Source organism: Thermobia domestica, chromosome 6 (assembly GCF_964235325.1).
Source record: "Thermobia domestica chromosome 6, izTheDome1.hap1.1, whole genome shotgun sequence".
NCBI lineage: Eukaryota > Metazoa > Arthropoda > Insecta > Zygentoma > Lepismatidae > Thermobia > Thermobia domestica.
This window is the reverse complement of record NC_137459.1, coordinates 255,010,132-255,034,715: the sequence shown is the minus strand read 5'-3', so window position 1 is coordinate 255,034,715 and position 24,584 is coordinate 255,010,132. Positions and strand designations below refer to the sequence as shown.

At 36.9% G+C, this 24,584-nt stretch overlaps 2 protein-coding genes across 2 annotated transcripts; one reads left to right on the top strand and one right to left on the bottom strand.

The window, feature by feature from the left end:
* Window positions 1–1,356: 1,356 nt before the first annotated feature.
* On the bottom strand, window positions 1,357–14,146 carry LOC145687508 (uncharacterized). The gene is made up of 3 exons (XM_081760973.1): window positions 13,941–14,146; window positions 11,515–13,178; window positions 1,357–1,403 (listed from the first exon to the last, which is right to left on the bottom strand). Exons 1-3 carry the CDS (start codon window positions 14,144–14,146, stop codon window positions 1,357–1,359), a joined length of 1,917 nt encoding a protein of 638 aa, XP_081617099.1.
* A 61-nt stretch (window positions 14,147–14,207) lies between these two features.
* Window positions 14,208–19,477, top strand: LOC145687507 (uncharacterized). Its single transcript, XM_081760972.1, has 2 exons — window positions 14,208–15,207; window positions 19,419–19,477. The coding sequence occupies exons 1-2, from the start codon at window positions 14,208–14,210 to the stop codon at window positions 19,475–19,477; spliced, it is 1,059 nt and encodes a 352-aa protein (XP_081617098.1).
* Window positions 19,478–24,584: the final 5,107 nt, after the last annotated feature.

Here is a 24,584-nt window from a genome sequence, read left to right as displayed (position 1 = left end):
TAATCAGATTTTCCCCATATACTTATGTTCACAGTGTTTCAAACTTTGAAAATTACACTTAAATTAATTTTCAGAAATGAATCATATATAATATACATATTTGTGGCAGTGTAGACGAGTTAATAATGCAGTTCGTGGATATATTACTACAAACAAAAACATTTATTTTAATGTTTTGTCGTTTTTATTTTCAAGAAGAACTTCACTAAAAAATGGAATACACAACAACCTAAATTTTTACTCTGAACTTCAAATTTCCATAACATTCATTCAACAGACTGTGGAAACGCACAATGCTGTAATGTAATAAACTTTAAATCCATTAGTAGGTTAGAAAAAATATACAATCAAAGAGAGAGAGAGAGACAGACGGAGAGAGAGAACAAAAATAAAAAGGGAGTAGAACATATTCAAAATAAATTAACTAAATTTCCTATATTCTATTTGATAATAATTTTTTAGAGGAAAATCATTTCTTTCCAGATTTTCTACATTTTATACTTTATTTTCTAAAGGGAATTAGGTACTCGAAAACAGAGACTGTATATTATTATTATTATTATTATTATTATTATTATTATTATTATTATTATTATTAATAATAATAATAATAATAATAATAATAATAATAATAATAACAATAATAATAATAATATACAATTTTAATAGAAAATTGGAAATAACAAAACTCCAAAGACAAAAAAAAAACAAGAATACACAGTGCTTTCTCACACTCACTTCCCCTAAACCATTGGCCGACCGGCATTGCCAGCCGTGTGCGCATCCAATCATAAGAAAACAGTGCCCCCGACAAAGCCGGTCCCGGCGATATCGACGGCATTGTTGGAGTCTTCTCCGGCTGCATTGCCGTCGTCGGAAGATCGGCCGATAATATCGGTGCGTGTGCAAGCTACAATTTGAGTACATTAAAGTCGATTCCATTGCCGACATTATCGGCGCTTCCACCGATATCGTTGCCGTGTGCAAACGACCTTAGTGTTGCAGTTCTGGGAAAGAAACAGCAAGTTTCGGATATGTGTGCATCTGTCATAATGTCCTTCGATAAACATAAATTTACCCTATAAAATCGCAGTCGCGTCTGTTCGCAAATAGATATCATAACAAATAAATGAAAAATCTATTGTGGCAACGAAATTTCATAAGACTGTTGACCATTTGTTAATAATCTGTGATGGAAGGTAGACGGCAAGAGGTCGAATAATGAATATGAACGAAAACCGTATCCTCTATTACCTCTATTATCTTTATCTACCCTCTATTTATTTAAGTTTCCTCTTTGTATATTGTAGAGTAAATAAGATGGCCGAAATGCTAGGTGATAGATTGTAAATCTATTTATGGTGTAATACTCCTCCTGTCAGACTTTATGCTGGAGCCATATACTGCAATCACAATTGACACAAAATAAAGTAAAATGTGTGTTTTAAGATTCAAGTGGGCTACCGATTCTCATGACACAAGGTGATTGTTTATTGTGTGAATCCCATGTTTCGAGATACAACTGAATATTTGGAAGGAAGAGGATTTACGTTTTGATGCCTACGCTGAAAGGTAAGCGCAGACAATTGACTACGGCTGAAGTGAACTTTTCCCGTTATGTTACTAAAAAATGCTGGGTTGTTGATGCCGTTCATGTTTTTTTCTGGACAAGTATGGTCTTCTACGTCACCAACTGGACAACAAGTTGATTTCTCAAGTTGGATTGTTATGCCGGATAGCTTCTTTTTTACATATTGATTTTGGTAATCGTCTTAAATCTAGTGATGCCCTCGACGAGAAAATTCAACAAATGGAACGACAGAACATCGCAGAGAACGCATTAGGATTAGAAGTAGAAGGGCACGGTTGGAAAAGGCGTACACGGTCTTTCGCAAAATTCATATCTGCGGATACCCTGGACTTCTCGGTGTTGACAAAGAGACCTAAAGTTTCTTTTAACAAGTTCCTATCAGTTGTTTCATACAGTTTTCTACTCACCTGAAATGATGAACGAGAGCATCCTTCATGGCTAAATGGTTAACGTAGCCGCCTTTGGTGTGGGAGACCCTGGTTCGATTACCGGCGAGAGATCGTTTGGTTCGGATTGCACATTTATCAGTAGGTCCATGTGTCGTATAGCCTCGCTGCTGAAAGGGGCGTTAAAATCAAAATCAACTGAACTCATCCAATAATGAATGGAGATAACAGCATCAATCTCAATTTCTTGAAAAAAAAAAGAAAAAAAGAAAATACCCACACCGTTAAATTCTAGGTACGATCTCGGCATATTAGTAGGAAGACGTACAGGTGTTATATTGATTTCGTTCCAAATACAATAGAGTATTATGTTCTATAGCCATATTATTGAGAATGTGCACGTGGGATTCGAACAGTTTGATGTTATGGATAGGTCGCTGCAAACATTTACGTGCTCGGTACTTTGCTAGGATTGTTCAACCTACAGAGATTTTGAGCAAATTATGTATTGCCTGTCTTGTCTATCCAGTAACAAAACACACATTGATGATAATTGAAGGTTCCACATTCAGTGTCCCTCATTTTCCTTGTAATATTTTCAAATCCAGGAAATGTATTGCAATAACATTTTGCATGTTTTTCAATTATCATAACCTTATGCATGTTGTACAATATGTATAGGTGCATATTGTATATAGGGATAATAAAAATAGCTGCTTTCTCTAAATCAGGATTAAAAACATTGGTATCCTATTAAGACAGACTGAAAACCAGTGGCACTATCGCTCTCACGGGCTTTCTGGAAGAGGTACGATTATGAGATATGTAGAACCATGCATGCTGAACCATGTATAATACTGTGTAGAACCATTCATGACGAGTCAGAAACTTAAACCATATTTGATCTCTGACAGTATTTGTGCCGGCCAAAATATGTATGACATAACGTGGTTTGCCTATATTGCCGGAAAAATACAGCATCGCGACTTAGGTTTTCCTCATTTTACACCATTTTGCCCCGCGAGTATCAAATCATGGTCAAAATAGATTGTAGGTGGATTGGTACTAGGGATGGACAAAAAGTTTTTTTTCTTAATATATAAAACCGGTTTCGGTTTTATCCAGAAACAGGTTCGGTTTTCTCACCGACAGGTTTCGGTTTTCTCCAAAATCAGGTTCGTTTCTTCACAGAAACCGGTTCGGTTTTATCCAAAAACAGGTTCGTTGTTTCACCGAAACCGGTTTCGGTTTTCTCCAAGAAAGGAGTCCGGTTTCCTCCAAAGCCAGTTCGGTTTCATTGAAACTCGTTTCGGTGAAAACTTTTGGAAAACACATAAAAGCATTTCTGTGGAAACGGAATCGGTTTCGGAACAATGAAACACTATTCTGGTCAGAAATAGAACAATTAAAAAACGGAACCGGTTTTGAAGAAAACCGAAACAATTTTTGGCGTAAACCGAACCGGTTTTCCTAAAAAACGAAAACCAAAAAAAAAAACGATTTTTGTGCCCACCAGTAGTTGATGCTGCGTCTATGGTGAAAAATAGAAGGTGCTCACTCATACATAAAGCAAACATATTTGTATTTGGATATTTTCGACGTCATTTTCTCTAGAAATTTGAGGGGCAAAGTACATTGTTTCTTATTTTGTTTAAGGTAGTTCAAGCAAAATATACTCATACTTTGTTTCACCCTCGTAACTTAAGTCGTTTTCGAGAGATGAACACTTTGATTTTTGAATTTTCAACAATAATTTTGAAATTCGAAGAAACTTGAAATTGATTTTCTGGCCAAATTTATCAACAGCAATCCGTGTAAGGGCACTTCTCACCGCCTTATCTGGCTAAAGCTTTTAGCATCCCACGATCCCCTCAACATACAACATTTAAAATTCGCATTATCCCTAATGCTCCAGCGTTAAGAAATCGTCTCTGAAATCCTCCTATACCGCTGGACCGATTGTGATATTTTTGTGTTCATTAGTGGACCCTAGGTCAGCTTGGTCTTGCGACTTTGATTAAGATAGGTATTCTAAGCGGAGAAGCATGAGTCTTCTTTTTCTTCTTATTCTTCTTGCGAAAAATTCAGTATCTCATCAACATACGTATCAATTTAGGAAGAAGTAACTTTGTTTATAAAATAATCGTTTTATATGCCCTTGTTGCAATGGCTGATAATTTCCGTTATAATTAAAATAATATTCCCGTTAAAATTATGTGACGATATTTGTTCATGAACTACTACTAGCTATATCGATTTTGATTATATTTGGTACGTGAGTAGACCTTGGCCTATCTTATGTTTTAACACATTTTCGGCAAGGAGGTGAAAGGTGAGGGCTATAGCACGTAAAAATAAATTTTGATGGCTAACGATTCCTAGAGTTATGTTGCGTTCTTGGTAACCTTCGGTACTTGAGTGGAAGTAGTAATGGGGCGACTTGGCCTAACTTTTTGGCCCCTGGGTCCCTGCCTCAGGACCCATGGTCCCTGGCTGGGGTCAATGACCTAGGGGTACTTAGAACCACCCCCTCTAAAATTTGGCAGGGGTACCTTGGCCCACCCCCTAAATTTTGGCAGGGGTACATAGGACCACCCCCCTTAAATTTTGGAAATTGCCAAATCTAAAAATTGGGTATGGTAGCCTAGGACCATAGTATGTACCTCTATCAGTATTGGGTGTCTATGTCGTTCCCTTTCATGGGTAAAAAATTGCCAAAAAGTCAAATTTCGGGGGTTTTTGACCTAATTTATCCCCTTGGATGAGGTGTTATTATCCTATATGGTTATATGGGCGTATACAGGGGTCCATTCCCTTTCATAAGACATGGGTATATTAATGCACCCCTTGAAAAATTTGGGAGGGGTACCTTGGCCCACCCCTTAAATTTTGGAAATTGCCAAATCTAAAAATTTGGTATGGTAGCCTAGGACCACAGTATGTACCTCTATCAGTATTGGGGGTCAATGTCGTTCCCTTTCATGGGTAAAAAAATTGCCTAAAATTCACATTTCGGAGGTTTTTGACCTAATTTATCCCCTTGGATGAGGTGTTATTACCCTATATGGTTATATGGGCGTATACAGGGATTCATTACCTATCATAAGACATGGGTATATTAATGCACCCCTTGAAATTTTTGGGAGGGGTACCTTGGCCCACCCCTTCAATTTTGGAAATTGCCCAATTTCAACATTGGGTATTATAGTACAGGACCCTAATATGTATTATGATAAATTTGGGTGGTCCACCTCATTCCCTTTTAGGGGTAAAAAATTGCCAAAAATTCAAATTTCGGGGGTTTTTGACCTAATTTATCCCCTTGGATGAGGTGTTATTACCCTATATGGTTATATGGGCGTATACAGGGGTCCATTCCCTTTCATAAGACATGGGTATATTAATGCACCCCTTGAAAAATTTGGGAGGGGTACCATGGCCCACCCCTTAAATTTTGGAAATTGACCAATTTAAACATTTGGTATTATAGCACAGGACCCTAATATGTATCGTGATAAATTTGGGCGGTCCACCTCGTTTCCTTCTAGGGGTACAAAATTGCCAAAATATAAACGTAAGCAATACGTTATACCACGTGTTTGGTTTTTGATCGATTTTATCCCCTTTGATGAGGTGTTATTATCCTATATAGTTATATGGTCATGTATAGGGGTCCATTACCTTTCATAAGATATGGGTATATTTGTGCACTCCTTTAAAAATTTGGGTGGGGTACTTTGGCCCACCCCTTTAATTTTGGAAATTGCCCCTTTTACATGTTTGGTATTATAGTATAGAACCCTAATATATATTGCTATAAATTTGGGTGGTTCACCACGTTTCCTTTGATGGGTACGAAATTGCCAAATTTTAGTACAACCACGTGTTTGGTTTTGGCTCAATTTATCCCCTTGGATGAGGTCCTATTACCTTATATGGTTATATGATCATGTATAGGGGTTCATTCCATAGCCCCTTAAATTTTGGAAATTTTCCAATTTAAGCATTCGGTATCATAGTACATGACCTCAACATGTATCATGATAAATTTGGGTGATCCATCTTGTTCCCTTTCATGGGTAAAAATTACTAAAATATAAACATAAGCAATATGTTGTACCATGCTTTGGTTTTTGGCCCAATTTCTTCCCTTTGATGGGGTTCTATTACCTTATATGGTTATATGGTCATGTATATGGGTTCATTTCCTATCATAAGACATGGGTACATTGACGCACCCCTTGAAAAATTTGGGAGGGGTATTTTGGCTCATCCAGTCGGTTTTAGAAATTGTTTTAATATAAGCATTTGGTATCATAGTACAGGACTTCAATATGTACCACTATAAATTTGGATGGTCCACATCGTTCCCTTTCATAGGTAAAGAACTACCAAAAATCGAATTTCGGAGGTTATTGACACCTATTTAGCACGTTATATGGTTTATTACCTTTATATGTTTATGTTCCCTTTTAAATTTGGGAATTATCAAATAACAAAATTCGGTAAACGTTTTCTACGACCCATTGGTGTTCCTCTTATGGCCAAATATTCAAAATTTAAATGTTATTGACCGGTTTTATTATTGAATAAGTACAGGATTTATTACTTTTTTTCATAAGACACAGGTGTATTTGTGTACCAATCTTAAATTTTGGGAGGGGGTACATTTCTTATTGTCGTATCAATAATTGGTAATTGGATAGTATATCATTCATTGGGTAAATCATTGTCAAATATGAGTATGATCACGTGATCAGTTATTAACCTATGATGGGATTAGGAGTCCAGGACATTGGTACATTAAAACTTTGTAGTATAATTTAAGAATTGTCAAATGAAATTACGTCATTGGTTTTGATTATTCACGCCAAATATAAACGTAAGCAAGACGTTGTACCACGTGATTGTCCTTGATGAGGTAGTGTACAGGGATTCATTTCCTTTGTTGTGGTACTTCTTAAGTTTGAGTACACACACTTCTAGAAAACAGTTGGTTCTACTCAGGTAAACAATTGACGGACATTATTGACCTTATTGAACATATAATAATATGATTAACTCTAAGACTTAGGTATATCAGGAGAAGTATTCTTTAAATTTGGGAATGGTGATAAACAGAATTTTAACATAAGGCGCGAAATTAGAAACAATACATTGAACTTTAGTCACAGCTCATAGTCTAAGATCATTGGTGGTGATTGATTTGAAATCTGATAGCTATCCTTATTGAATCTTATGACTCATAGACGAAAGGCAATACATGCTACAACACTGGCAAAGTTATTGTTAATGCAATTTGATTGGTTGATCACTATCTTTCCTGCAATCTGATTGGTTGATCACTATCTTTCGTGCAATCTGATTGGCTGATGATTTTCAAATCTTTGCTGTATTCAGTTTTAAGTTTTGTTTAACATTTAAAAATCTTGGTTTCGTTCAACATTTTGCACTCACTGATAAATATGATCAAAACCGTTTATTTGTTAATCGAATAGTTAAAAACCGGATAAAGTTTGACGGTTAACCGTGAAACGTAAAATTTTTTTAGTTTGAAATTTTTTTGCTTGAAATTTTTTTGTTTGAAATTTTTTTCGTTTCCAATTTTTTTTTGTTTCAAAATTTTGTTTGAGATTTTTTCGTTTGAAATTTTTTGTTTGAAATTTTTTTTCGTTTGAAATTTTTTGTTTGAAAATTTTTGTTCGAAAATTTTGTTTAAAATTTTTTGTTTAAAATTTTTCGTTTCCAAATTTTTTGTTTGAAATTTTTTGTTTCAAATTTTTGTTTGAAATTTTTTTCGCTTCAAAATTTTGTTTGATTTTTTTTTTTGGTTTGAAATTTTTTGTTTGAATTTTTTTTTCGTTTCAAAATTTTGTTTCAAAGATTTTTGTTTGAAATTTTTGTTTCAAAGTTTGAGTTGACATTTTTAAAAGTTTGTGCACCTATTAGTAAAGAACCGGAACTGTTTAGAACAAAAACCTTTGACAACATTGTGGTGCAATAGTACACGTCAGAACCTGGGGTTGTACTTGAAATGAAAAAACACAATTCATTGAAATGGATCATTTTATTACACTCCACATACATCCATACCAGATAGTGGTTCTGGATATTGTCGATACAATGTATTTTGAACTTCTTGCACTAGTTTGTCTTTAGCATATAATTTTAATTCCAGTTGAAGTCTTTTAAGGTCTAATGCAATATCAATTGGTGGAAACTCAATGTCCATTTGATCACAAATAAACTGTTTATCAATACAGGTATGCACCCACGAACGATGTTGACAACCATCACAATATCTAGATACATGTTGTACAATATGCATAACACATTTTTCAAAATAGTACTTTTTCAGGAATATACTAGTTTTGTTGCACACTTCCACTGCATGTTTAACACACTGAAATACGCTGATGAATTTGTTCCATTCAGTTTGTGTTAGATACACCATGTTACGAGGGACATGGAATGTACTCTTTTTACGTAACAGCACCATCTTCTCTTCGAGGACTGTACGCAGCACCACTTCATGATTTGAGCCTAATGATTTGACTATGGTCACATTTAGCTCATCATGAAAATAATCGTTCATTTGGTCGATTCGTGAACATAATATTTGCCATTCTTCACAGGTCAGTTGTACACCAAATTGTTCTGCTTTGCCCAATCGAATCACAGGTTCAAATGTTCTAGCACTGATACCAATCATCACATGTTTTGTTTGAAATATATTTATTGGATAATAGCTTGCGAAGATGAACTCTTTATCGTTAGAAGTACACATCTTTCCTCCTGAAAAGCACTTGCTCGATTGATTTCGTGGGATGACACTGTATTTGCTGGTTTATAATTATTGCTGACGTCATTGGTAAGGAATGTGCTGACGTTTGAATTCATGATTTCATCACAGTTGCTGACGTCATGCCGACCAACCACATTCATACAACTACAGCTGACGTCATTGGAAAGAAATGTGCTGACGTTTGAATTCATGATTTCATCACAATGGCTGACGAATCTGGCTGTGTACTAAATTCAAGTTGATGACTTCGACCCAAGAATCCTTTGTAACATAAAGATACAGATCCAGTATTTAAGAAACGCAGCAGTTCTTCTTGTTTTGATGGTTCCATGGGTAAATATCTTGCTGGTAAAATTATATTCTTATCATTTTCAAGCTTCACTACGATTCTTAATCCAAACTTTGTAGGGATCATTTGGCTAGCTAAGATTCTATAAGGTACATTCTGTTGTAAATCAGTAATCTTGGTAAATGATTTCATCACATCACGTGTGTTTAGAAACTGCAGACAAGTAGCCATGATGACGTTATCATGAATACTAACTCGAACGATACTTATATATGATGCAAAACTGATGACGTTGCATTATCATGTTCTGACGTGCACCACAATGTTGCCAGAGGTTTTAGTTCTAAACAGTTCCGGCTAGTGCATACCTGTATTGATAAACAGTTTATTTGTGATCAAATGGACATTGAGTTTCCACCAATTGATATTGCATTAGATCTTAAAAGACTTCAACTGCAATTAAAATTATATGCTAAAGACAAACCAGTGCAAGAAGTTCAAAATACATTGTATCGACAATATCCAGAACCACTATCTGGTATGGATGTATGTGGAGTGTAATAAAATGATCCATTTCAATGAATTGTGTTTTTTCATTTCAAGTACAACCCCAGGTTCTGACGTGTACTATTGCACCACAATGTTGTCAAAGGTTTTTGTTCTAAACAGTTCCGGTTCTTTACTAATAGGTGCACAAACTTTTAAAAATGTCAACTCAAACTTTGAAACAAAAATTTCAAACAAAAATCTTTGAAACAAAATTTTGAAACGAAAAAAAAATTCAAACAAAAAATTTCAAACCAAAAAAAAATCAAACAAAATTTTGAAGCGAAAAAAATTTCAAACAAAATTTTGAAACAAAAAATTTCAAACAAAAAATTTGGAAACGAAAAATTTTAAACAAAAAATTTTAAACAAAATTTTCGAACAAAAATTTTCAAACAAAAAATTTCAAACGAAAAAATTTTCAAACAAAATTTCAAACGAACAAATCTCAAACAAAATTTTGAAACAAAAAAAATTTGGAAACGAAAAAATTTTCAAACAAAAAAATTTCAAGCAATAAAATTTCAAACTAAAAAAATTTTACGTTTCACGGTTAACCGTCAAACTTTATCCGGTTTTTAACTATTCGATTAACAAATAAACGGTTTTGATCATATTTATCAGTGAGTGCAAAATGTTGAACGAAACCAAGATTTTTAAATGTTAAACAAAACTTAAAACTGAATACAGCAAAGATTTGAAAATCATCAGCCAATCAGATTGCACGAAAGATAGTGATCAACCAATCAGATTGCAGGAAAGATAGTGATCAACCAATCAAATTGCATTAACAATAACTTTGCCAGTGTTGTAGCATGTATTGCCTTTCGTCTATGAGTCATAAGATTCAATAAGGATAGCTATCAGATTTCAAATCAATCACCACCAATGATCTTAGACTATGAGCTGTGACTAAAGTTCAATGTATTGTTTCTAATTTCGCGCCTTATGTTAAAATTCTGTTTATCACCATTCCCAAATTTAAAGAATACTTCTCCTGATATACCTAAGTCTTAGAGTTAATCATATTATTATATGTTCAATAAGGTCAATAATATTTGAAGCTTTCCTGGCGGCGTATATTATAAAGTTCTTCTCGGGCAATCAGCCAGGTGAAAACTGGTGGATAGACCAACGTTTCGAGAGCTGTCATCGTTCTCGTCATCAGGGCAATTATGTAGAGATCAGCGGATATAAGTAATATATACTCGGCTGGAGAAAATGCTGGTTCCTGATTGGCTGAAAATGCTGGTTCCTGATTGGCTGGTTCAATCTGAAAAACTGGAGCTGTGATTGGCTGGCTAAGTTCCGTAGTCCGTGCTATTGATTGGCTGAGGGTTATCTGAATGTTTGTGTGTCGTTTTCTTTGCTGTGGTACTGATGACCGGGTTCCACAGGGGGCTGAGTTGAAATCCAGTGTCTCTATTAACGTTGTTCGGTTCATGAACTATGGCGAGAGATTCGGCTACTATCCTGGTCCAGTAACTGGTGCTCTTGGTAATGATGGATGTATCCTTAAATAAAACTTTATGGCCTTCTGATAAACTGTGTTCAGCTAAACCTGATTTTTCTGGATGGAATAATCTAATGTAATTTTCATGTTCTCTGCAACGTTGTTCAATGGTGCGTCCTGTTTGTCCTATATAAGCCTTTCCGCATTCACAGGGTATACGATACACGCCTGGTGTCTTTAAGCCCAAGTCATCTTTGATCGGGCGAAGTAAGTTCCTGATTTTTGGTGGCGGCTTGTGTATGGTCTTAATGTTGTGTTTTTTCAGAATCCGGGAGATCTTTCCAGAAAGTTGTCCAGTGTATGGTAAAACTGCTATACTCAATGGTTCTTCAGTTTCTTCTTTGGATGTCCTCTGTTCAGAAAAGGTCCTTTTCAGGGCCAAACTGATATCATGCTTCTTGTAATTATTCTGGAGTAGCGTCTTCTTCAGATGATCCAGTTCCCGAGGGAGGGATTCTTCGTCTGAGATGTCTTTCGCTCTATGTGCTAGTGTGCTGATGACGGTGTTTCGCTGTGACTTATGATGAAAACTGTTGCCATTGAGATAGAGGTCAGTGTGAGTAGGTTTCCTGTAGACGCTATGGCCGAGACTACCATCGGGCTTCCGGCGGATGAGAATGTCCAAGAATGGCAAGCATCCGTCCTTTTCAATCTCCATTGTGAACTTGATATTATTATGTTGTTTATTAAGAAATTCGAGGAACAAATGCAGTGTCTTCTCCCCGTGAGGCCAGATGACAAACGTATCATCTACGAACCTATAAAAACATGACGGCTTGAAAGGTGTCAGTTCTAATGCTTTTTGCTCAAAATCTTCCATAAAGAAATTCGCAACTGCTGGTGAAAGTGGTGATCCCATGGCGACTCCATCCGTTTGTTCATAGTACTGTCCATCATATAGAAAGTATGTTGAAGTTAAGGTGATTCTGAATAATTCCACAATTTCCGGTGTGAAGTGTTCACTAAGTAGGAGTAACGTATCTTGAACTGGAACCTTGGTGAACAATGAAACCACATCGAAGCTGACTAGAAGGTCTCCTGGAGCTGTGCGTATTGTTTTTAGTGTATTCACGAAGTCGGATGAATTTTTCACATGATGCTCACACTGTCCTACTAATGGCTGAAGCAGAGAGGTGAGATACCTGGCTAGGCGGTAAGTTGGACCCCCAATGGCACTGACGATGGGTCTCATCGGGATGTCAGGCTTATGTATTTTTGGCAGGCCATAAAGTCGGGGTGGCTGACTACCGTGTGGCGTGATTTCCTTGCGGGTTTCATCTGGTAAACTGGCTTTTCTCAAAAGAGCTGCTACTTTCCGTTCGACTGCAGGTGTAGGGTCCCTCTTAAGGCGTCTGTAGGCCGTGTCATTGAGTAGCTCTAACATCTTGTTCTTGTAGACTTCTGTAGGCATAAGTACAGTTGCATTGCCTTTGTCTGCTGGTAATATGGTGGTGTTGGTGTCTTGGCGAAGATTTTTGAGAGCTGTTCTTTCTTCTTTGGAAATATTGGGTTTTGGTATTCTGGCCCTTTTCAGGGCCAAACTTACTTCATGGCGAATTTCGTCTGCTTCTGCTGTTGGAAGAGAGTGTATAGCTTGTTCAATGCTGGAAATTATTTCTGTAGACGGAATGAACTTAGGCGCTGGAGCGAAGTTCAGACCTTTTTGTAGCAGTGAAGAAGTGGCTTCATCTAGTTGATTGTCTGTAAGATTGATGATGACTCTGTCTGGATTTCGCTCTGATGTATCCTGTATCGATCTCTGTAGTCGTGAAAATTTCTTACTTTGTTTCCTTGTAGTTATGAGGAGAAGTGATTCTGCCTGTGCCGTGGAACTGGTGTCAAACCAATCCCAGTCTGCCGTAGTCAAGTGTCCAGTGAGGAAGAGTTGAGTTGATAGAAGTTTGCGATCTAATCTGTCGAGTTTCCAGCGGGTGAAACTAATGCGTTCCTTCACAAGAGCTAAACTGGTACGATGTATAATCTTGCTAATTCGAAGCGAGTGAAGTGGGTAACGTATTTGTGCGAAGACAGGAATGACGTGCTGATCTCTGCATCTCAAAAGGAAGGCAAGATTACAAAGCGTTCGAGCCTTCTTCTTACGCAGGTCTTGAAGTTGTAATATGCTGCGTAGGATTTCCTCCCCGTAGAGGTGTTTGAAGTAAGATTTGAAGCTTTCCTGGCGGCGTATATTATAAAGTTCTTCTCGGGCAATCAGCCAGGTGAAAACTGGTGGATAGACCAACGTTTCGAGAGCTGTCATCGTTCTCGTCATCAGGGCAATTATGTAGAGATCAGCGGATATAAGTAATATATACTCGGCTGGAGAAAATGCTGGTTCCTGATTGGCTGAAAATGCTGGTTCCTGATTGGCTGGTTCAATCTGAAAAACTGGAGCTGTGATTGGCTGGCTAAGTTCCGTAGTCCGTGCTATTGATTGGCTGAGGGTTATCTGAATGTTTGTGTGTCGTTTTCTTTGCTGTGGTACTGATGACCGGGTTCCACAGGGGGCTGAGTTGAAATCCAGTGTCTCTATTAACGTTGTTCGGTTCATGAACTATGGCGAGAGATTCGGCTACTATCCTGGTCCAGTAACTGGTGCTCTTGGTAATGATGGATGTATCCTTAAATAAAACTTATCCTTAACTCCTTCACTTCTCCTCATAACTACAAGGAAACAAAGTAAGAAATTTTCACGACTACAGAGATCGATACAGGATACATCAGAGCGAAATCCAGACAGAGTCATCATCAATCTTACAGACAATCAACTAGATGAAGCCACTTCTTCACTGCTACAAAAAGGTCTGAACTTCGCTCCAGCGCCTAAGTTCATTCCGTCTACAGAAATAATTTCCAGCATTGAACAAGCTATACACTCTCTTCCAACAGCAGAAGCAGACGAAATTCGCCATGAAGTAAGTTTGGCCCTGAAAAGGGCCAGAATACCAAAACCTAATATTTCCAAAGAAGAAAGAACAGCTCTCAAAAATCTTCGCCAAGACACCAACACCACCATATTACCAGCAGACAAAGGCAATGCAACTGTACTTATGCCTACAGAAGTCTACAAGAACAAGATGTTAGAGCTACTCAATGACACGGCCTACAGACGCCTTAAGAGGGACCCTACACCTGCAGTCGAACGGAAAGTAGCAGCTCTTTTGAGAAAAGCCAGTTTACCAGATGAAACCCGCAAGGAAATCACGCCACACGGTAGTCAGCCACCCCGACTTTATGGCCTGCCAAAAATACATAAGCCTGACATCCCGATGAGACCCATCGTCAGTGCCATTGGGGGTCCAACTTACCGCCTAGCCAGGTATCTCACCTCTCTGCTTCAGCCATTAGTAGGACAGTGTGAGCATCATGTGAAAAATTCATCCGACTTCGTGAATACACTAAAAACAATACGCACAGCTCCAGGAGACCTTCTAGTCAGCTTCGATGTGGTTTCATTGTTCACCAAGGTTCCAGTTCAAGATACGTTACTCCTACTTAGTGAACACTTCACACCGGAAATTGTGGAATTATTCAGAATCACCTTAACTTCAACATACTTTCTATATGATGGACAGTACTATGAACAAACGGATGGAGTCGCCATGGGATCACCACTTTCACCAGCAGTTGCGAATTTCTTTATGGAAGATTTTGAGCAAAAAGCATTAGAACTGACACCTTTCAAGCCGTCATGTTTTTATAGGTTCGTAGATGATACGTTTGTCATCTGGCCTCACGGGGAGAAGACACTGCATTTGTTCCTCGAATTTCTTAATAAACAACATAATAATATCAAGTTCACAATGGAGATTGAAAAGGACGGATGCTTGCCATTCTTGGACATTCTCATCCGCCGGAAGCCCGATGGTAGTCTCGGCCATAGCGTCTACAGGAAACCTACTCACACTGACCTCTATCTCAATGGCAACAGTTTTCATCATAAGTCACAGCGAAACACCGTCATCAGCACACTAGCACATAGAGCGAAAGACATCTCAGACGAAGAATCCCTCCCTCGGGAACTGGATCATCTGAAGAAGACGCTACTCCAGAATAATTACAAGAAGCATGATATCAGTTTGGCCCTGAAAAGGACCTTTTCTGAACAGAGGACATCCAAAGAAGAAACTGAAGAACCATTGAGTATAGCAGTTTTACCATACACTGGACAACTTTCTGGAAAGATCTCCCGGATTCTGAAAAAACACAACATTAAGACCATACACAAGCCGCCACCAAAAATCAGGAACTTACTTCGCCCGATCAAAGATGACTTGGGCTTAAAGACACCAGGCGTGTATCGTATACCCTGTGAATGCGGAAAGGCTTATATAGGACAAACAGGACGCACCATTGAACAACGTTGCAGAGAACATGAAAATTACATTAGATTATTCCATCCAGAAAAATCAGGTTTAGCTGAACACAGTTTATCAGAAGGCCATAAAGTTTTATTTAAGGATACATCCATCATTACCAAGAGCACCAGTTACTGGACCAGGATAGTAGCCGAATCTCTCGCCATAGTTCATGAACCGAACAACGTTAATAGAGACACTGGATTTCAACTCAGCCCCCTGTGGAACCCGGTCATCAGTACCACAGCAAAGAAAACGACACACAAACATTCAGATAACCCTCAGCCAATCAATAGCACGGACTACGGAACTTAGCCAGCCAATCACAGCTCCAGTTTTTCAGATTGAACCAGCCAATCAGGAACCAGCATTTTCAGCCAATCAGGAACCAGCATTTTCTCCAGCCGAGTATATATTACTTATATCCGCTGATCTCTACATAATTGCCCTGATGACGAGAACGATGACAGCTCTCGAAACGTTGGTCTATCCACCAGTTTTCACCTGGCTGATTGCCCGAGAAGAACTTTATAAGGTCAATAATGTCCGTCAATTGTTTACCTGAGTAGAACCAACTGTTTTCTAGAAGTGTGTGTACTCAAACTTAAGAAGTACCACAACAAAGGAAATGAATCCCTGTACACTACCTCATCAAGGACAATCACGTGGTACAACGTCTTGCTTACGTTTATATTTGGCGTGAATAATCAAAACCAATGACGTAATTTCATTTGACAATTCTTAAATTATACTACAAAGTTTTAATGTACCAATGTCCTGGACTCCTAATCCCATCATAGGTTAATAACTAATCACGTGATCATACTCATATTTGACAATGATTTACCCAATGAATGATATACTATCCAATTACCAATTATTGATACGACAATAAGAAATGTACCCCCTCCCAAAATTTAAGATTGGTACACAAATACACCTGTGTCTTATGAAAAAAAGTAATAAATCCTGTACTTATTCAATAATAAAACCGGTCAATAACATTTAAATTTTGAATATTTGGCCATAAGAGGAACACCAATGGGTCCTAGAAAACGTTTACCGAATTTTGTTATTTGATAATTCCCAAATTTAAAAGGGAACATAAACATATAAAGGTAATAAACCATATAACGTGCTAAATAGGTGTCAATAACCTCCGAAATTCGATTTTTGGTAGTTCTTTACCGATGAAAGGGAACGATGTGGACCATCCAAATTTATAGTGGTACATATTGAAGTCCTGTACTATGATACCAAATGCTTATATTAAAACAATTTCTAAAACCGACTGGATGAGCCAAAATACCCCTCCCAAATTTTTCAAGGGGTGCGTCAATGTACCCATGTCTTATGATAGGAAATGAACCCATATACATGACCATATAACCATATAAGGTAATAGAACCCCATCAAAGGGAAGAAATTGGGCCAAAAACCAAACGCATGGTACAACATATTGCTTATGTTTATATTTTAGTAATTTTTACCCATGAAAGGGAACAAGATGGATCACCCAAATTTATCATGATACATGTTGAGGTCATGTACTATGATACCGAATGCTTAAATTGGAAAATTTCCAAAATTTAAGGGGCTATGGAATGAACCCCTATACATGATCATATAACCATATAAGGTAATAGGACCTCATCCAAGGGGATAAATTGAGCCAAAACCAAACACGTGGTTGTACTAAAATTTGGCAATTTCGTACCCATCAAAGGAAACGTGGTGAACCACCCAAATTTATAGCAATATATATTAGGGTTCTATACTATAATACCAAACATGTAAAAGGGGCAATTTCCAAAATTAAAGGGGTGGGCCAAAGTACCCCTCCCAAATTTTTAAAGGAGTGCACAAATATACCCATATCTTATAAAAGGTAATGGACCCCTATACATGACCATATAACTATATAGGATAATAACACCTCATCAAAGGGGATAAAATCGATCAAAAACCAAACACGTGGTATAACGTATTGCTTACGTTTATATTTTGGCAATTTTGTACCCCTAGAAGGAAACGAGGTGGACCGCCCAAATTTATCACGATACATATTAGGGTCCTGTGCTATAATACCAAATGTTTAAATTGGTCAATTTCCAAAATTTAAGGGGTGGGCCATGGTACCCCTCCCAAATTTTTCAAGGGGTGCATTAATATACCCATGTCTTATGAAAGGGAATGGACCCCTGTATACGCCCATATAACCATATAGGGTAATAACACCTCATCCAAGGGGATAAATTAGGTCAAAAACCCCCGAAATTTGAATTTTTGGCAATTTTTTACCCCTAAAAGGGAATGAGGTGGACCACCCAAATTTATCATAATACATATTAGGGTCCTGTACTATAATACCCAATGTTGAAATTGGGCAATTTCCAAAATTGAAGGGGTGGGCCAAGGTACCCCTCCCAAAAATTTCAAGGGGTGCATTAATATACCCATGTCTTATGATAGGTAATGAACCCCTGTATACGCCCATATAACCATATAGGGTAATAACACCTCATCCAAGGGGATAAATTAGGTCAAAAACCTCCGAAATGTGAATTTTAGGCAATTTTTTTACCCATGAAAGGGAACGACATTGACCCCCAATACTGATAGAGGTACATACTGTGGTCCTAGGCTACCATACCAAATTTTTAGATTTGGCAATTTCCAAAATTTAAGGGGTGGGCCAAGGTACCCCTCCCAAATTTTTCAAGGGGTGCATTAATATACCCATGTCTTATGAAAGGGAATGGACCCCTGTATACGCCCATATAACCATATAGGATAATAACACCTCATCCAAGGGGATAAATTAGGTCAAAAACCCCCGAAATTTGACTTTTTGGCAATTTTTTACCCATGAAAGGGAACGACATAGACACCCAATACTGATAGAGGTACATACTATGGTCCTAGGCTACCATACCCAATTTTTAGATTTGGCAATTTCCAAAATTTAAGGGGGGTGGTCCTATGTACCCCTGCCAAAATTTAGGGGGTGGGCCAAGGTACCCCTGCCAAATTTTAGAGGGGGTGGTTCTAAGTACCCCTAGGTCATTGACCCCAGCCAGGAACCATGGGTCCTGAGGCAGGGACCCAGGGGCCAAAAAGTTAGGCCAAGTCGCCCCATTACTACTGTGGATCCTGGCCTCATTTACGTTTTAGTACATTTCAGTAAGGGGAGGAAAAGTTGGAGTGATATGAAACAATAGTCAGAAACGACTGATATTCGTCAACACTCGATCGGTTTTAGGGTTGCTGAGATTATTAGTAACACCCTGGACGCCGTTGAAGTCCAAATTTAGCTCCATCGGTATGAGCTGGAGTTGTAAGTGGCTGATACATAACACTAATAGAATATATTCGATATTGGCGTGGAACTCATGAGATGAATAATGATATAGCCAATTCCGTTTAAGTCCAAATTCATTTTTATGCTCCTCCTAAGGGGAGGAAGGGGTTCAAATACTTAAACTCATTCTCACTGTGCAAAGAACGGACATTCCTGCTAGTCATTATATAACTTGCATTACCTTTTCTCTAATTTGCATTTAATTGTCATACATGTTTGTGATACTTTTAAAGGTTTAATTTTATAATTTCGCATTCAGTAAACTTACTTCCTTTTCATGAAAAAAGAAAATAAACAAAACCAAAAACAATGTGTACATTTATATTTGCTTAGCAATCTGATATGCAAAAAGTATTAAAAAAAAAAATGAGCGCTGGTATATATGTATACATTTCTTCTCACTGTATATGTGTAAGCACAATATGGGGCACACAAACATATACATACACATGCATATATGCAAACAGGAGATAATTTAGAGAAAAGCTGTATCGATAATCATGAGCAGAGCAATTTAACAAGCAGAAAATCAAATTATATTTCTTAATTCTATTATTTTGCATTTCCAGTCAGTCAGTCTTTAAGGTTCGTGAATGAATTTGTGTTGCTTTTATCAAAAATAACATGATTTGTTTGTTTGTTTGTTTGTTTTTAACACCAGAAGGACCGGATGGGTCAAAATGACCCATCACCATATTATAATATTCTACTGTAAACGTATTTGAAATACTAAGTCAATAATATTTTATGAATTTGTTAATGCTATTGGCCTACACCAATGCTAAAATTCAGAGCATTGTGGGTTCACAAAGTAAGGCAAATTTTATAGTTATACCTAAAATGCCCGTAATGGGTCATTTTGACCCATGTTAAATTCCATATATGTTTACGGTATATTTCAATTTAAATATTTGGTACGAACTAAACGCATAACAAAATATTTTATGCCATTGTGTTTTACAACTGTGTTACACATAACTAGACGTACCTCATTTTTACTGAAGTTTTTGATGTGTCTGACAGGATGGCGCGCAAGGATAAAATACATGTTACTACCAAGTGGAATGCATAATGCTATCTCTAGATATTATTCGTTAATGCTGTAATCTATAAAAAAAATATTCTTTCACTACGTTTGTTATTTTTATTCCATATTTATTCATTTCCAACCCTTATCAGTAATAACTAAATAAGGTCTCATGTAGTAATGATCGCTTGCTTTCTAGAAAAGCCTCTTGATCTTCTAAAAAATTATTCATTATTTACAAGTTACTTGTGTTATTGGTGACGGGTGATGTGATGAAACAGACTGCTTTGTAGACCAAGATACAATTTTTATGCAATCATTCTGGAAGCATGTCACAGGAAAGATCGAAAATTTTACGTAACAACGAAGAAATACTAGCAGAATTGCAAAGTATTTCAGAAAGCAATTATGGAAATGAAGATGGAAATACATTGTCTGATGATGTGCCGATTTCAGGTTCGGATTCTGAATTTACAGAAGAGTGTGAGAACGTGTCCAAAAGATCAACGGAATCCTCTTCGAATGAGTCAAGCGATATTGAAGATTCCGTACCACAAACACATAATCTACCAAGATCTGTAACTGCGGCTGATGGAACAAAATGGGAGGTTATAGATTCACCAGCTCCATTTCAGGGTAGAAGACAGGTGCATAACATCGTACTTATTACTCCAGGGCCAACACGTTATGCAAAGCAAAATATAACCGAGGATTCGTTGTTTAGTGCATTTCGACTGATTATTATCAATGATAAATTCTTATCAATTATCAAAAGATGTACCGAGAAAGAGGCGGAGAAAGAAAAACCTAATTGGACAGTAGATAAAGATGAACTTCTAATTTTCATAGCATTGCTCTGTTAGAAGTGCGTTAGGTCTGCGGAATATGCCACTGAAAAGTTGTTGGTCCAGCAAATGGAGAGTAGCTCTTTTTAGAAACGCAATGCCTAGGAACAGATTTCTTGAAATCATGAAGTACATTCGATTCGATATACGTGCAGAGAGAAGAATCAAGCTACAAACTGACAAATTTGCTCTTGCATCTTCAATATGGGACATATTTGTGAAAAATTCGTTGAATTGTTTCAACTCAGGGGAAAATGTTACATGTGACGAACAACTATTGCCCACAAAGTGTAGATGCAGATTTTTGCAGTACGTTGCAACGAAACCGGATAAATTTGGAATAAAGTACTGGCTGTTAGCTGACGTCAATACCAAATACTGTCTTCACGGGTTTCCTTACTTACGAAAAGACGAAAATAAGCCTGCAGGTCAGCCTCTTCCCGAATATGTAGTTTTACGTCTAATGGAACCATATAAGAGAACTGGCTTGAATCTTAACATGCGACAACTTTTTTTTTTACTTCTGTATCGCTAGCTGAGAAGTTGAAGAAAGATGCTATCATCATTGTTGGCACAGTACGGAAACAACGTAGAGAATTACCAGTCTGTGTCAAGAAAGTGGAACCAAATCGAGAGCTATATGATCCAAAAATATATAAAAACCAATATGGCCACACGATGACAGACTACCTTTGTAGAAAAAAATAAGAACGTGCTAATTTTGAGCACTCTGCATCCTGATGTAGAAATACCAACAACAGGGAAAACGAAGCCTGAAACAGTTGTCTTTTACAATCACACGAAAGTGGGTGTAGATGTTCTGGACCAAATGGCGCGCAAATACTTTGTTCGAGCTGGTAGTAGATGATGGCCAGTTCATGTTCTTTATAACGTATTGGACTTGAGAGGCATACATTCTTGGATAGTTTACAAAGCAGTCACTGGAAGACGGATAAACAGAGGGAAGTTCCTCTTGGATCTAGTTGACGAAATCATAAAAGAAAGGAAAAGGAATCTACAACCCAAACAATATCTTCCACAGCAAACTAAGGGTTCTACAAAACGAAAGCACTGCCAAAATGTGCCAACAAGTCATCTGCATGCTGCCCATCATGCAAAAGATTTGCCTGCGGAAAATGCTCATCGAAAGTGTTGGTGTGTAATGAGTGCAAGAAAGACGTGTACGACAGTTTTCTCCTTGCACCATTTTCATAAGTAGGTGAAGCTCTGTAGCTCATTGTATTCCCAAGATTATTTCAATAAGAAAGGAAAAATGTTAACTAAAGTGTTCATCTGTAAAATAACAGACTGCCTACAAACAATTTCGTGTTTAAAAAAAGAATAATAAAAGAACAACTATTAGAAACATCATTTTGTAATATATCATTTATTTTTTCAACACTTTAATTCCCATACAAATTAGAAAAATAAATTGTGTATTGTTGAAGCATATATCACTTCCATATATCCTGTAACTAGCTATGTATCTGTATATATATATATCTGTATATATAAGTATATAAGTATTTCTGTTTACCCCTTAATGTACGTAAAAAGTACTTCTGAACTAACTTTTACTATAATTCGCACTCTCTAGTGCACAAAGACAAGAATCCAACAGAAAATTCCACAATATCAGTATAAAAATTAATATGGGTCAAAATGACCCATTGTGGGCATTATAGGTAGGTAGGAAGTGCGGTCTTTCTAGTGTTAAGTAATAAACAATAAACATATTGCAAATACTGTTAAATCGAAAATATTACTGAGGCATAGTTTCTAATATTGTGTAATGTAATCCATGAATGCAAACCCTTTTCAATGATGTGAAAACACATTTTTTTTAAGTTATACAATAAATTTAATTTCGGGTAATTTAAATGTATACAATACTTAAAACAAAATGAACCAAACGAGGAGTCTTGATAAACATTTTTTTTTTTTTGGAACGATATTGAGATTTGTCCTTTCTATTTTAAATTAAGTAAAAACACATGGATGTATGAAATCAGGACAAACAATAACGATCTGAAATATTTGTTAATGGGAACTTGCAGGACGTCGTGACATACATATATTATTATTATTATCAATAATATTGTAAATTATAATAATAAAACATTATAATTTTCAATGAAGTAGTGACCCTACGTAGTACTGTACTAAGCGTTGTTGTTGGTATTGCTTGAGGCGTTTACTGGTACAATCTGTCTTAAAATTCATTTTAACTAATTGTTAAACTCTTCATGATTTTTGCATTCTAAAATTTTACGACATATGCCATGAGGATGCACGGCACACCGATTGGGAGCTACTGTACTAATCAACCAAGTTAGGATTCGTCTTATTGGTATTCCGTGCTGAGTTGCAGGAAACAAGTAGGCCGAAACATAATTTCACACATTTTCAAGTATCGCATTTATTTATTTGTATTTATATATTTATTATTATTATTTTTATTTTAACGATCACTACGTAACGCTTCCAAAGTAGCATTTTACTGATTTGTTTTCTCATATTACAGTTTATTTGTTTGTTTGATTGTTTATTTGTTCAAATTTAGCACCCATTTCCTTTCAGAACTAAATAGCAAGAGGTAAATAGCTTTCTGGTTTACACTGTGTACCAATGAACCAATCCACACCGTTAGTGTTGTATGTTCTGCATTCTGGTTAGTTATATTTGATGTAAAGCACCTTGCGATATGCGACATGAAAGAGAACTGACAGATGTGGCATATACAAGGTGTGAATGAGCTATACGAACAATTTTTAAGACATGATTCCTCATATAAAAATAATTTTAGAAAGGTTAAAAGGAAACACATGGGTAAAAGTTCATATGGTTAGAGGTAGAACTGTTCCGGTGGAAAATTTGCATCTACAGCACGAGAAATCATTGAGTGATAGTTAATATCAGCGTAAAAGAAGTCACATAAACGTCAACCAAAGTTGCATATTTTAGCAATGTAACTTTGTAGGTCATCATTCACTGACATGCTCCCAGCAGAAGCATTATCTGACTTAAACGTGGGCCTAAGGTCGACAAGCGAGAGCCTTGTCAGCAATGAACATGGAATGCATCGGCGGAAATTCGGAAGTGTTACGGACCATCACTTCTATGGTTTCTAGTATTCGGGATATCATGTGTTGCAATGCATTGTTTTGCGCATAACAAAATGTACATATCTATACAATGAAACTACATCGCAATACATATTATACAGATACATACGTATATACAGATAGATCGCAGTACAGATAAAACCATGGAGTTGGTAGTCCCTAACATCTCCAACTTCCCACCGATGCATTACGAACTCACTGCTCTCAGGGGTTATATTTCGCCTACTTTGAATCTATCTTTAATTGAGAGCATATTTGAAAATGTTCTTGGGAGCGTGGATAAGAACAGAAATGCATCCACCAAGAAATCAAGTGCCGACTACAAGCAGATAATTCTCGTTATTTTTCAGTCTATTTTTATTTATTTATTTATTTTATCTTTTTCTTTTCTTTTTTCTCTTTCTCTCTCTTTTTTTTTTTTTTTTGCAAATTCTGTCGAAGAATTTGAAGTTTAAAAAATGAAAATGATATGCATAGGTCTACATATTGTGTTACATGGTTGTGAAACATTGTTGCTTTGATTGGGGTAACAACACAGACTAAAAATATTTGATAATTAAATCCTGAGGGTATCAGGGCATTTGCGGTACAAGCAGAAAACCAATTTTTCTAGGACATTTGCGGTACCGTTCAAGACTATCCCATAGACCGTGGGATATTTGCGGTACACGCCGTGGAACGTGCATGGAACGTGAAAGCATCCATTTCACCCACGTTAGTCTAAATTAGAATGAATAT

Bases quoted from the DNA above. Each gene is read 5' to 3' on its own strand.
- LOC145687508 (XM_081760973.1), bottom strand. From the start codon at position 14,146: ATGGTGGTGTTGGTGTCTTGGCGAAGATTTTTGAGAGCTGTTCTTTCT. The intron at 13,179-13,940 runs GTTCAGACCTTT...TTTGAGATGCAG, and splicing joins AACTTAGGCGCTGGAGCGAA to AGATCAGCACGTCATTCCTG. The intron at 1,404-11,514 runs GTTTGGCCCTGA...TTGTGATTGCAG, and splicing joins TTACAAGAAGCATGATATCA to TATATGGCTCCAGCATAAAG.
- LOC145687507 (XM_081760972.1), top strand. From the start codon at position 14,208: ATGTTAGAGCTACTCAATGACACGGCCTACAGACGCCTTAAGAGGGAC. The intron at 15,208-19,418 runs GTTTGGCCCTGA...TTGCATTTCCAG, and splicing joins TTACAAGAAGCATGATATCA to TCAGTCAGTCTTTAAGGTTC.